This window comes from Sebastes umbrosus, chromosome 14, assembly GCF_015220745.1.
Source record: "Sebastes umbrosus isolate fSebUmb1 chromosome 14, fSebUmb1.pri, whole genome shotgun sequence".
NCBI classification, from domain to species: Eukaryota; Metazoa; Chordata; class Actinopteri; order Perciformes; family Sebastidae; genus Sebastes; species Sebastes umbrosus.
In genome coordinates this window covers 30,546,237-30,560,851 of record NC_051282.1, presented here as the reverse complement: position 1 = coordinate 30,560,851, position 14,615 = coordinate 30,546,237, and the positions used below count along the sequence as shown (strand labels likewise).

Below are 14,615 nucleotides of genomic sequence, written 5' to 3'. Positions count from 1 at the left end.
ACCGTGGTTGTCCTTCCTTCTTCAGCTTGGTTCTCTATTGGCTATCGTTCTTTCCCACGTGACGGCGTCATCGACTGTCCTCGGGGTTCCCCAAACACAACAGGATATCCCATCGTAAATACTGAACATGTTTTATATTTACGATTTGAGATTGATGCAGCCAGGATGGACTTCTGAGCCGATCGGGGGATTTAAAAAACACTCTTAACGTACCTCACACCACAGGAACATCTGGAAAGATCATCTTTAGAACCATTAAACACTCAGGGCTTTGCTGACGATTGTCGGGGCGGGGGGGAAATCGGGCCCAAAATCAGCTTGATTCTCGTGTAGTGTATGCCCAACATAACACGATTACGATTTCATCGACTAATGAGTTAGAAGATTTAATGGACAGATCTGTAAAACTGAGTTTCTCCACAAAGAATCACACAAAAGCACCGCTTGAAATCTGTTTTTTTACCAGAGATGTGCTCATAAGTTTCCTGGAAAGAAGTCACTCAGCAAGAAAAAACTTTAAAAAATGACCAAGAAATCGAAGTCAACTAAAACCAAGACGACCGATTAGTCGACTAATCGTCAGCCCTACATCCATCCCTCACTCAGAAGATTAAAGTACCATTATGATGTCAAATGTTTTCACAGTAAACTTTTTACAAGCAGAGTTAAAAGCATTGGGATGTATACAGTGTGTCACTGCAACGAAAGTGTGCGTGTGCGTGTGTATTTGAGCTTGAGTGTGTAAAATACCTCGTTAGTGTCGACAGCCTGGTATCCTCCAGTCGCTGATGACTGTTCATGTCTGTATCTGATCTCTCATCCTCTTGTTCTTTTACTTTCCCCTCGTTGTTTCTGTTGTTGTGCTACACACTTGACAGTTTATTTTACAGAGCCGGTCCAGAGAAACAGACAGCCCATGTTCTAATATGCTGCCTCACCAACTTCCCTGTCTCCAGGTGATTTCCATGGGTCTGTACGTGGGTGACCACTCGTATCTCCGGAGCAGCTGGAACATCCTGGATGGCTTCCTGGTTTTCGTGTCTTTGGTTGACATTGTGGTGTCCATGGCGGGCGGGGCCAAGATCCTGGGTGTGCTCAGAGTGCTCAGGCTGCTCAGAACGCTGCGTCCACTCAGGTATACCAACACAGTCCTGATGGGAAGTCGTTTGTTATGTAGGGCAGCTCTGCACCTTGTCGGCACAGTTTTATCTTCACAAATTCAAAATGTTCCAGAACATGTTTACCTACTGTAATGATGAGGATTTAATGAAACACATTATTTTACTCATACTGTCTGAATATAAATCATCCTCTGTCTGAAACGCTCCGTTTTAGCGCCCGTCTCTTTAAGCAGCCCTGTCTCCTAAAAAGGACGTTTCCATACAACTAATTACGTTTGTCACAGATTACGCTAGTCTTTGAGGCATCATGAATAGTCAGCGGACGGCCGCAGCGAGTGACGTAGTATATCAAGCGACCATTAATGAAAGTTACATGGAATAACTAGAATGGCACTCGGAGAGCGCAGACCTCCGCCAAAGTGCCCGAGTACGATTGCCCCCCCCCCCCCTCTCCGTTCAGCTTGCGGCATCATCCACGTGTGATTCTGTTTATGTTGAGATCAGCTGTACGTAGCGGCACGGCTCGTAAAACACTTCATTCAAACTGGACAGAAACAAAATATAGGAGACCGCTGTGCGTGTCTCGTGTGAAACTAAAAGTCAACGTTCACTTGCGTAGGCGTTTTAAGCCAAACCATGATGTTTTTTTACTAATTGTTGTGTTTCTGTTTACATTAATTACATGTTTAAAATGGTTTGAAACTGCGACCATAATCCGAGAAAAGATAACTGAGTAACTGAGAATGAAGTTTAGTTGTGTGGGTATTTTGTAGGAGACAGGGTTGCTTTAAGCAAAGCCCAGTCTGCTCTGATTGGCTTGCAAGAACAAATATGGTGCACCTTTGCAAAGCTAGTTCTCAAACCGTGGCTGGAGACACTAATGAGCCTGCATGTGATGCCTAAATGTATGTGCACTAAAAAAGAGAGTTCTTCATAATATGTCCCCAAGAGCAGACAGAAAAATGTGAAATAAATAAATCCAGATGTTAAAATGGAATCAAATAACGCACAGTGTTTTTCTTCTTTCCCCCTGTCCCCTCTTCAGGGTGATCAGCAGAGCTCCAGGTCTGAAGCTGGTGGTGGAGACCCTCATCACCTCCCTCAAACCCATCGGCAACATCGTCCTCATCTGTTGTGCGTTCTTCATCATCTTCGGTATTCTCGGGGTACAGGTAGGAAACAGCTCTTTTTAATGATACGTACTTCATGCACACATTATTCAATCCACTATTTGTATGCGTGGAAATTGTAGTAAAAAACAGAGACTATCTATGGTTTCCTAATAGGATTTTTTTTTTATAAATGTAATACTCTCCCTCCCTTTCCCTCTCACCAGCTTTGAGGCACACATGCATTTCTGTCTAAAGTAAATCTCATTGTCGTCCTACTTCTTTCATCGCCGCACAACATTTCCAGCTGGTGGGATCTTTGACCAGCTCATTATTTCACTCAAGAGCACCCTTTTCATCTCATCAGAGGAGCCGCCAAGGCTTATTTCTCTCTCTCTTTTATATAAGTAGTCAGACAGCATCAAAAGCTTGGTCTCATTGTTCTCCTACTGACAGCTGTTTAAAGGAAAGTTCTTCTACTGCTTCGGCCCCGACGTCAAAAACATCACCAACAAGTCCGACTGTCTGCAAGCCAACTACAAGTGGGTCCACCACAAGTACAACTTTGACAACCTGGGACAGGTTAGTGACACATGTGTAACAGGACGTTCTTTTAACACATTGGAGCTGTCAATTGATTCAAATATGTCATTTTTGATCTATTCAAAATGAACCTTAAAGGGAGATTTGTCAAGTATTTAATACTCTTATCAACATGGGAGTGGGCAAATATGCTGCTTTATGCAAATGTATTTATATATTTATTATTGGAAATCAATTTTTGTACCCATAGAACCCATTTACATTCACACATCTGGAGGTCAGAGGTCAAGGAACCCCTTTGAAAATGACCATGCCAGTTTTTCCTCGCCAAAATTTTGCGCAAGTTTGGAGCGTTATTTAACCTCCTTCATGACCAGCTAGTATGACATACCAATAGATTCATTAGGTTTTATAGTTTCATATGATACCAGTATCTTCACTCACACTTTAAAACTGAGCCCGCTACAACCTCTGAAACATTGATTGTGTTAATGCGTTAAAGAAATTAGTGGCGTTAAAATGAATTTGCGTTAATGCGTTATTATAGCGGTAACTTTGACAGCCCTAAATATATATCTATTTGTCCATAAAATAAAGATAAGCGTTTTCCTTTCTGTCATCCAGGCCCTGATGTCCCTGTTTGTACTCGCCTCCAAGGACGGCTGGGTCAACATCATGTATCACGGTCTGGATGCTGTGGCTGTGGACCATCAGGTACCCGCATATGAGCTGCACAACAACTTTTCATAAGACAAAAAAAAAAACTTCAGGCACAATCTCCACCATCCAAAATCTTTTTCTCCTCCCCTCTCTCCATCACCTCCTTCTTTCACATCATTTTAAAATCCACAACACTTCGACCCCCAGCCGGTGACCAACAACAACCCGTGGATGCTGCTGTACTTCATCTCCTTCCTCCTCATCGTTAGCTTCTTCGTCCTCAACATGTTCGTCGGCGTGGTGGTGGAGAACTTCCACAAGTGCCGACAGCACCAGGAGGTGGAGGAGGCCAAGAGGCGCGAGGAGAAGCGTCAGCGGCGCATGGAAAAGAAGAGGAGAAGTAAGAGAGAGGGGGATGACGGGAGAGGGATCGCAGAAAAGCCATAGAGGGAGTATAAGGAGTGATACATGAGTACAACGGAGGGATAGAGTGAAGAAGAAGAGGCAGGAAGAGTTTTATAGAGAGAGAAATATTACAAACAGCCAGATATAACAATACAAACACTGCTTGTTACTATGACGCATCACAAGCATCACTTTCTATCAGCATGTAGAGCTGTGATCAACACTGATGAAAATGTGTGCTGTCAAAAGAAAGAGATGGAAACAGAGACAGACAGATAATAATAAACACACAAACAACCGGTGTCATAATAACTAATGTCCTCTGCAGTTTCAGAGGTGTTTTTTTTTGTTGATCAAAGCTTTTAAATGTTGCACATCCTAGCGCTCCGTATGGAGCAGATCGTCCCTGGAAAAGAATCCTCAGGAGCTTCACAGGATCTGTTGCATATTTTAAATTAGGAACAGGAGCAGTTTGTTTGGATTGGGCTTAAAGATAAGTTCTGTTCTGAATGATGACTGTAAACCGTGAGAAGAGAAAACTGTTTTTACTTTTAATATGTTTAAAAGCTTCCCTGATATATGTTTTCTCCCAACAGAAGCCCAGAAGCTGCCCTACTTCTCCAGCTACGGAAGCGTACGCCTGATGATCCACACACTGTGCACAAACCACTACCTGGACCTCATCATCACCTTCATCATCGCCATCAACGTCATCACCATGTCCTTAGAGCACTACAGTCAACCTCGTGTAAGCAAAGACGTGTGTGTGTGTGTGTGTACAACGGGGTCCAGTTGTGTGTTTGTGTCTGTGGATGCAAGTTAGGTGATACATGAGGAGAAGATTTGCATTCTCGCATTCATGTAAGTCTTTAGAGATTTGTGCAACTTGGCTCTGATTTTCCCTAAAGCGCCTGTTCCACAAAAACATCAGACAGACTCCTACAAGCTCCGTCTCAGGAGGAGGAACTTATGCTGGGTTATTATGCAGAGTATTAATGTCTGTCAAATCTTTGTGTCTGTTTTGCTTGCACCCGACTCCAGCTCTTGCATAAAGCCTTCCCTTCTCCAAAACAGCAGCATCTTAAAAAAAGATCCCACCGACCGGTCAACCACCGTGAAACCGTACCCAGCCTCTGTAGCGCGTGGTGCGAGTAGCTGCAGTCCGTACAAAGGAGCTGTGATTGCTGATTTGATGCTGCGGCTGCTGTCAGAGTGGTGTTAGCTGCAGCATATAGTACATGGATGAATGGAGGTTCAGAAGCCTAATAAATAGCGTTTGTTATTTTCTTTGTGTGTGTGAGGGAGAGAAAAGTGATTATCCTTGAGATAAGATGCCCGTTGACCTTTTCAAATGGAGCAGGCTTCCTCAGACTGACCGAGCTTCAGATAAAGATCACAGGTCTTGGTTGTATTTGTCAGCTGTTTGTCTTGACATTTGACAGCCTCCCACTTGTTAGAAGCTACAGCTCTATTTATGAGAGGAGACAACAGCCAAGCTAAATAGTCTCCAGTCTCTAAGACGCTGGACCAGGGACGTCACGAGAACCGCTATCAAATTGGGTATTGAGGATCGGAAAATGATTGGTATCGACGACTAAATTTCTGGTATCGTGACGTCCCTAAACTGGACTGGTTGTTTAAGACAGTTAAAACATACTTTCCTTTGGAATATTTGAATACTCCTTAAATACATTCAAGCTATAAAATGTGTGTTAGTTAGGGCGTGTAATGTGTGAGTGTTTGTGTTGCTATGAATGGAAGATGCTCTGTTTTTGCCCGCTGGCATGCTTGATTTTACTCTGTTTCCCCCTGCCGCTAACACTCCACCTCATTGCACTCACACACACACACACACACACACACACACACACGCACACACACCCCTCTTTTTTACTCTCTCTCTCTCCAGTCTCTCGATCTCGCCCTGAAGTACTGCAACTATTTCTTCACTTCCACGTTCGTGCTGGAATCAGTACTCAAACTCATCGCCTTCGGCTTTCGCCGCTTCTTCAAAGAGAGGTACAGTGTGTGTTTATAGCTTGTGTGTGTGTGTGTGTGTGTTGGCAGAGTGAATGTGTGTGTGAGAGCTTTTCCTTTTTCTGTCTGCATGTAAATGCATCTATGTGCTTATTTGTGGCACTATGCAATCATCAATCATCATCATCCATCAGCTTTTCTTATGGCCTTTAGTTTCTCTGAAAATACAGATACAATACAATATCAACCTATGATTCTGTCTGTTCAGCTCAGTCACATGTCACATATTTGAAATGAAAGATTAAAGCATCTGTCAGGGCTCTATAGGCATAATCTGGTGAATTAACGTATAGTATAAATAGCGCCACAATAAGCAGTTATTTAGCTCAAAGTGTAGTGGCAGTAGTGCAAATCCGCCTTTTGCTTTGATCATTGTAAATGAAATGGGGGAAGAACAGCTTTGACGATATAGAGGATTAAAATGAAATGTGTTGAAATATGTGAGCTGGCTCTGAGGCGTTCTGTTATTAAGTTGACTGAACCAGTTTGTGGTACAAACACGTGATGTTTCATGACAATTATCACACATCATCGGTTCTGTTAAAGAGGACCTATCAGGCTCTTTCCCCTTTCCTTTAGTGGGTTATATCGCTTTTTGTGCATGTAAAGGGTTCCCAAAGTCCACGCCAAAGAGAGTTACTCTCTCAAACAGAAAACCTGCTCCTGAACCGCCTGAAACGCCTCACTTGAAGTCCCGCCTTTTCTTCCGTAACGTAAAAGGAACACGTTTGCATAATACCTACCTAGCGGCTGGTTTGGCACGCCCTCAAACAAAGCTAGCTGCAGCGGTGTCCGAAGAGTTTGGTTTGGTTGACCAATCCCAACAGAGTGGGCCAGCTGACCAATCAGAGCGTTTCAGACAGAGGGTGAAAAGAGGCGGTGTGAGAAAAATAAAGCGTTTTTTTTTACCATTAAAGCATGTAAACATGTTCTAGTAGAAACCTTAAATACAAATATGCACCTGGAAATTAGCATAATAAGTCCTCTTTAAAGACAACCTACTGAAATGTCACAGTAAGAAGCGAGAGTTTACAGTTTTCTTTATAGTATTTAGTCGAGCTGATAATAACGCGTTAACGCTAATTAATTTTAACGCCTCTAATTTCTTTAACGCATTAACACAATCAATCTTCCGGAGGTTGTACCAACCATGTCATACTAGCTTGTCATGAAGGAGGTTAAATAACGCTCCAAAGTTGCACTAAATTTTAGCGAGGAAAAACTGTCGTGGCCATTTTCAAAGGGGTCCCTTGACCTCTGACCTCCAGATCAGTGAATGTAAATGGGTTCTATGGGTTCCCACGAGTCTCCCCTTTACAGACATGCCCACTTTATGATAATCACATGCAGTTTGGGGCAAGTCATAGTCAAGTCAGCACACTGACACACTGACAGCTGTTGTTGCCTGTTGGGCTGCAGTTTGCCATGTTATGATTGGAACATATTGTTTTATACTAAATGCAGTACCTGTGAGGGTTTCTGGACAATATCTGTCATTGTTTTGTGTTGTTAATTGATTTCCAATAATAAATATATACATACATTTGCATAAAGCAGCATATTTGCCCACTACCATGTTGATAAGAGGATTAAATACTTGACAAATCTCCCTTGAATATTGTAATTGACAGCCCTAAAATGTAGGTTTCTTTGGGCACCGTCAAATCATTCTTTCCTTCCCTTATACCGTAATGTAATAAGTATAAGCTATAATTAATTTTCAGTTAATAATGCTTTTAAAATAGGGAGTTTTTCATTGTAATAATCTATTGGTTGAACTGCAGCATCATTCTGCTTAACAAAACCAAATGATGTGTCAGTTCTCTGCATGTGATACGACTGTGCTTTCCATCCCTCCAACTTACTATACTCATCTTTGTTTGACCTCCATGAGAAACACACCTCAGCACCCGTCTTCACTCCCACATCCAGTCACTCAGAGCCCAGACTAATTGATTTGTCACTCACCCGAGTGTGCACGGTGATGAGACTGATGTCTTATTCTTTCCAGGGATGTGTGGCGACTAATTAAAGGCAGAAGCAGATTTGGGAGCTTATATTCCACTGATGGTAGTTTAATGTCGTTGGCCTATTTTAGTTTGGTAAGAGAAAGAGCAGAGAGAGAGAGAGAGAGGAGAGAGCTAAGGTGGCAGAGGGAGAGAGCGGGAGACAGGTAATAGATGGAGGGGAAGCTGGGCTGATCAAAGAGGAAAAAAGGAGGAGGACAAATGAGTGATGAAACGGGAAAAAGAGATGGGCGGATATAGAAAGAATTTATCACACAGTTATCAGCTGGCACTTTGTCTCTTTTTATGTAGTGTCAGCAACAGCTGCGAGCCGTCACCGTGCATAGTGTCTTTTATAGGCCGGGGTGACTATCAGGCCAGCTTTAGAACTGGGTCAATGGAGTCGCAGGTAACACACAAACACACTGACACATGTGCCACCAGCAGAAGTGGACTAGTAGGTTCAGTTTTAGGGCTAGAGTGAAGCTACAGATATCATATGAAACCAGAAGAATGGTACCAACCATGTCATGCTACCATGTCGGGAAGGAGGCGAAATAACGCTCCAAAGTTGGGCTAAATTTTAGCGAGGAAAAACTGTCATGGCCATTTTCAGAGGGGTCCCTTGACCTTTGACCTCCAGATATGTGAATGAAAATGGGTTCTATGGGTACCCACGAGTCTCCCCTTTACAGACATGCCCACTTTAAATTGGAAATTTGATATCACTGTAAAGCTGAGACTCTTGTGGATCCAATGAGCCCAACTGTATTCATGTGTGATGATGTTAGTCCCCACAGGAGACATTTCATTGTCCTGAGACAAAACTTGACCTCACTATATAAAAATGACCTGTGGTGACCTCTAGGATAATCACAGCGTCATGAAACTTTACAGCCACAAACTATAGACCTAGATCATTCAGAGGATGGATGGCTTTCCTAGCTAGATTGACAATAAGTGGGTTTCTGAGCAGTTTACACAACAGAAGTGCTCGCCATCCAATTGCCGAAAAAATGCAATTCTTGCAGAAATCTCCAAAATGTCAAAAGTTTTTGATCCCAAATCACAGCATGGCTTTTTCTACGGTGTTCCTCGAGGTCTTGGTGTCTTAATGTGGTGTTTTGGAGGGATTATTGATCATTTTTATCAATTCTCCAGTCGTAAAAAAATTTTAAATTTAGCACCAAATCTGTGTAACAAATGGTATCAACCCAAAAATTGCTGCGGCAACTTATGAGACATAATAGAGCATTGGGATGACAATCATATACTCCTATCATAATGTTCTAAACCAGAACAACTTGACACACAGTGTCATCTCAAATTAATCTTCAGGTTTCCAGCTTTCAGATGATGTTCACCACTTCTATGTGACATCTACTCCCCTAAAAAAGACTAAACGGGTCTCTTGTGGATCTCAGAGGGTTAAAGGGCTGTATGGCTGCAACCATAGAGGACCTTCTTTTGCCACTAAAGGTGTAAAAAGGGTAGGCAAACCCACAGTCTCTGACAACAGAGGGAAACATGACCCTGTGCACGATGATGATGAGTCATGGGCGGCGGTTGATACACCGTTGTCACCGGCATATTAAATGAGAGAGTCTGGCAAGCATCCTGACAAATGAATTGTCAGTGCCAAGTGTTTTAGCACTCGGCGTGCCTCGCCTCGCCACCACGATGATTTCACAAAAGATATGTTTTGACTGTCTTCCAAAAAGTCTGACGATAAACGAGGACTACAGTTCCTCCTGAAGCAGTTACACGAGGCAGTAAAGGATAAACATCTGGGGGGGGAAGCTCGCAAATGTGGTGTAGCTACATCAGGTCAAAATACTTGCCCTTAAATGACATGTTGCAATGACTATGGTGGGTTCAAGCTCTTTAACTCCCGACCATATTCATCTGATCTGTTTCCCATCCGTCCTTAAGCCCCGACGAGCAGTTTGCTGGATCTATTAAGAGCTGAGGTGCTGTAGCATCACTGGAAATGTGTAGATGTAGGAGAGTAATGTGATAATTAACTACACATGTCCTCATATAGTCCGGCCTAGACTGTATGACTGACAGTAGGAGTGAACAGCTGTGTTTTGTAACTGTTCTCTCTCTCTCTTCTTAACATGTTTGCCTACAAACGTGCCAGCATGCCAGCACAGTTGTGTTTCTATTTGCTCTGTGTTGATATGTGTGTGTGTGCTTGTGCTAGGTGGAACCAGTTGGACCTCGCCATTGTGCTTCTGTCGGTGATGGGCATCACCCTGGAAGAGATCGAGATCAGTTCTGCCCTGCCCATCAACCCCACCATCATCAGGATCATGAGAGTATTGAGGATAGCAAGAGGTACGTACTGTATCCGACACATGCACGGCCGTTTTAATGCACAGGCTCGACAACATAAAAGGGGCCCACGAGGCAAAAATAAATATATACATAAAACTCACAAGGGGAAGCGCTACCGGGCGTGCAACAGGATGCTCCGCGCATAAAGATGCAACTGCAGTTGTTTACTCCGAAACAACCTGCCAGGAGAGAACAAAACCTATACTAGCAGCTTTATATCAGACTGAGATGTGTCTCTTACTGACTGACTGACGCTCATAAAGGTGTAAATGGATGCTAAATGGACTTGTATTTATATAGCGCCTTTCTAGTCTACCAACCTCTCAAGGTGCTTTACACTACATGCCAATATATATGCATTCACACACACACAGTCATTCACTGATGGCAGAAGCTGCCATACAAGGTGCCAACCTGCCCATCAGGATCTAAACTAATTACTCACTCACCGATGGCTCGGCCTTTTGGGAGCAATTTGGGGTTCAGTATCTTGCCCAAGGACACTTCGACATGCGGTCCGGATGAGCCGGGTATCAAACTTCCGATCTTCCGAGATCCTCCGTGGACACTCTCTCTCCGTCTCTATGTGTGTGTGTGAGCTCGTACAGTATATGCATGCATTATGTGTGAGAGATATGAATAATGGCCAACAGTGAGCCGGCCTGTACCTTTTGGTGATGCTGTACCACATACAGTATGCCTCATTATGGCACTATGTCATGCTTTTATGACTTGTATTGGTGCCGCAACAGTCATGAAATCAAACTGTAGTCATGAGAGTTGATGCAGTATTTTATGCAGGGTGGCAGTAGTTGAGTCGTGATGGGCCCATGGTACCTACACTATACTAGCCGCACTTCCTGTAAATCCTTTCAGTGAAATAGAGAGCCGAAGTCCCGCCCCTTCCGGTGGACCACCATGGGACAATAGTCAGCGGAGAGAGATAAATATTTGTTTGATCCAGTTTGAATTGCTCCACAAATCACACAGATGATGATTGTCAATTTAAAAGATCATTTTGCAAGTCAAGAAAGTCTCAGTTTGTCGTAAAACTGTAAAGTATCAGACTGTGAAAATACGTCATTAGAAAGACGACACACATTAAAGTGTGGTAGTGACGTCTCTCTCTCTGAAGCTACGATGTCTCTGTGTTTCCTACTGGGATGAACTCACACCAATAACAACAATCTGATCCTTCCTTCTCTTCCCGGCTGATAAAAAGACCAGGTGACGTATACTGTCAGAGACGAGAGGTGTAGTTCACTGAGCGGTTTCACACAAAACGAAATGATACTACGACAAACTGAGACTTTCTTGACTTCATCAACATCATCTATGTGATTGATGTTGTAATTCAAACAGGATCAAACAACTATTTGTCTCTCTCCGTTGACTACCAATCATATTTATTTTTTTAAGGTCCCTCTTGGGCTCTCTATGGATCATTGATTTGGTCTTGCTGGATTGTAAAAATAAAAGTGTTTGTAGGTCAGTTAGCTGAAACACAGCAGCTAATGTCTAAAGGGCTGTTTAGTGTGTACAAGCATGTGCGAGTGTGTGTGTTACACGGGGTGTAAATGAAGAACTGACCTTTCCACAGTTAAATGTTTCCCATTTAGCCTGTAATTGAGCCGGAGGGATTTCCCCCTAAATGCCCACACTTAAAGTCTCTCTCTCTGTCTCTCTCTCTCACACACACACACACACACACAGTGCTGAAGCTGCTGAAGATGGCGACAGGAATGAGAGCCCTACTGGATACGGTGGTCCAAGCCCTGCCTCAGGTACAGTGGACAAACACACACACACACACACTTAACACACTGTCTCTTCTGTTTTGTCCCTCAAACTCCTAGAGAGAGACAGTTTCACTCAACAGCCAGAGTAGCACGAGCTCCCTCCTCCTCTTCCTCTGTTGGCCTACAGGCAGCTCTAATAGATGACTCATTCATGCCACACACACACACACACACACACACACACACACACACAGGCTTTGTCTTGTTTTCACTCTCAGCACCATGGAGAGTAGCCGGACTCCCCCTCGGAGACCACAGTGTGCTAGAAACAGAGGGGGGGGGCTTCTTAAACCAGTCTGTAGTTCACTTGGTGGTGAAGCGTCCACAGAGTCCGGTGGTTTCTAGGCCGTCCCCGTGTCCCAATCAGTCCAGTGCACTGAAAGTTCAGCTCTCTAGAAACATTCCCAGAATGCATCTTTGCTCTCTCTATTCTTGCTGACTGGTCGTAGTGTCGCTGAGCATAATCTCATGAGTTAGAAATAAAATAGAAAACATTTTTTGTATTCGTTTAATTTGGTTTGTGTATACAAAGTTATTTTACAAAAAAATATATTTATTTATATATATATATAAATAAAAATAAATTAATAAATAACTTAATAAATAAATAAAATAAATATAAATAAATAAATAAAATTAAATAAGCAATTTAACATATATATATATTTTAAATTGTTTTTTTTCACTTGCGTCATAATCCACGTGTATTTGTTTATGTTGAGATCAGCTGTTCTAGTAGCGGAGCATCGTAAAACACATTCAAACTTGACAGAAACTAAATAAAACTGACCAAAATCAAAGAGTTTGATGTGAAAGTATCCACTGTTTTCCACCGCCGTCTCTCCCTGCCGGCTGAGCAGCTGAGCGTCCCTCGTTCTTCAGTGGTAGACCAGTAATCTAGCTAAATAAAATAGCAAACATCACCCAACCCCATCGCCTACTGTTGTTTATATTTCAAGGAGCCTCTCGCCGACCTTCCTGCTTCATCACCCACGGCCGTGCAGTTCAGAGGATGAGATCGGTGCATGCTGCGCGTATATGCAGATGATTGGAGGAGACCGGCGGTGTTGAAAAAAGCCTGCCCTTTCAAAACTGCTCGCTGACTGCTAACGTTACTTGCATTAAATAGCAGTCCACCTCTGTGTTTCGGTACAGTTGGCGTTCACACCTGAAGCGAAACGTACCCGAGTACACTTGTAAAGACTCGATCCGTGCCCGAGTACGGTACGCAGCGTTCACACTAATCAAACAAACTGGATTTTGGGGACAAGTGTACTAGGATTTGGGCCCGGGTCCCTGATGTGAAAGCGAATAAGCACCCAAAATGTTGAACTATTCCTTTAAAGAACGTCCGTTGTCCGGACGGACAGGTTTGGTGCAACGACTGGTGTACAGCCAATGTACAGACATGCAGGCACACAGTCACACACACGCACCGAGCATGAGCCGTTGACCATCAAGAGTCAGACGATGCAAACAAAAGGAAACAGGTGGTGTGGGGGGTGGAGGGCACGCAGAGGTGAGAGAGAACAGATTCCGTGTCTTTCTTTTCTATTGATCCCCCTCTCATTAACACTGAGCCCTTTGCTCTATCCCAAGGGCACCAGAGGAGGTAATTAAAACTGGGGCTAATTAAACAGTTCCAGGAGGTCTCTCTCTCTCTCTCTCTCTCTCTCTCTCTCTCTCTCTCTCTCTCTCTCTCTCTCTCTCTCTCTCTGTCTCTCTCTCTCTCTCTACGGGTGTGTGTGCATATTAAGGTACGGAGAGGGTGAGAGTGAGAGCGTTACACCTGGCGAGAGATTAACCTGAAGGTGATATCGGACTATATTTCAGTGTGAAAATGAAATGGCGAGCTGCCAGCGTTTCCTCATTACATCACATAAGATGTTGAAGACGGTATTGACATTTCATCAAAGGCTTCGGGATACAGCCGAACAAAGGAACAGGCAAATACACACTGATATTAGGGATAAGACGGCAGGTCACACGGGGACGGATGTCTGCTGGAATAATACTTCATGACACGATGTCAATGCGAGAAGTTTAAATAGTTAATAGGCCATGACGGGACATGGAGATGTAATGAGGGATCCATACACTTCCACTAAATGAGCTTACTGTAATGTAGCGACGGCAGTTAAAGCATAACAACTGTGCAGATGTAGGTTTATATGTTATGAAAAGATATAGATATCGGGGCGCTTCAAATCTGGCCCCTGAAAGGCGTTAAATATAGGCGCTAAATACTCCAAAATGTTGCACAAAACTGATTTTATGACTCCAGGTGAGTTCAAGCTGATTAGATCAGATGCCAGAAGATCACAGACATGTTTTTATTACCGCTTTAATTTTCTAAGGGTACTTTTTAAAAAGCTTTTATCCTGTTAAAAAGGCGTTTGACCCTGAAATGACCATGCTCCTTTCATTTGTTTTTCGTGTTTTTCTCCAATTGAAAGCTTTTAAAAAGTACCCTTAAATAATGAAGAGGTAATAAAAACACGTCTGTGATCTTCTGACATCTGATCTAATCAGCTTGAACACACCTTGGAAATCATCAAGAGTCATAAAATCCGTTTTTGGGAATATTTAGCGCCT

General features: G+C 43.1%; 1 protein-coding gene across 10 annotated transcripts in view; it reads left to right on the top strand.

Moving 5' to 3' along the window:
* cacna1ia (calcium voltage-gated channel subunit alpha1 Ia) overlaps positions 1-14,615 on the top strand; it is a 218,964-nt gene that overhangs the window by 177,448 nt on the left and 26,901 nt on the right. For all 10 annotated transcript variants that reach the window (XM_037791666.1, XM_037791665.1, XM_037791662.1 and 7 more), the window contains 9 exons: positions 957-1,135; positions 2,167-2,293; positions 2,687-2,812; positions 3,398-3,487; positions 3,641-3,833; positions 4,435-4,586; positions 5,748-5,857; positions 10,088-10,221; positions 11,935-12,005. In XM_037791666.1, the coding sequence (XP_037647594.1) occupies positions 957-1,135; positions 2,167-2,293; positions 2,687-2,812; positions 3,398-3,487; positions 3,641-3,833; positions 4,435-4,586; positions 5,748-5,857; positions 10,088-10,221; positions 11,935-12,005 (1,182 nt within the window). The remainder of the gene's footprint in view (positions 1-956; positions 1,136-2,166; positions 2,294-2,686; positions 2,813-3,397; positions 3,488-3,640; positions 3,834-4,434; positions 4,587-5,747; positions 5,858-10,087; positions 10,222-11,934; positions 12,006-14,615) is intronic.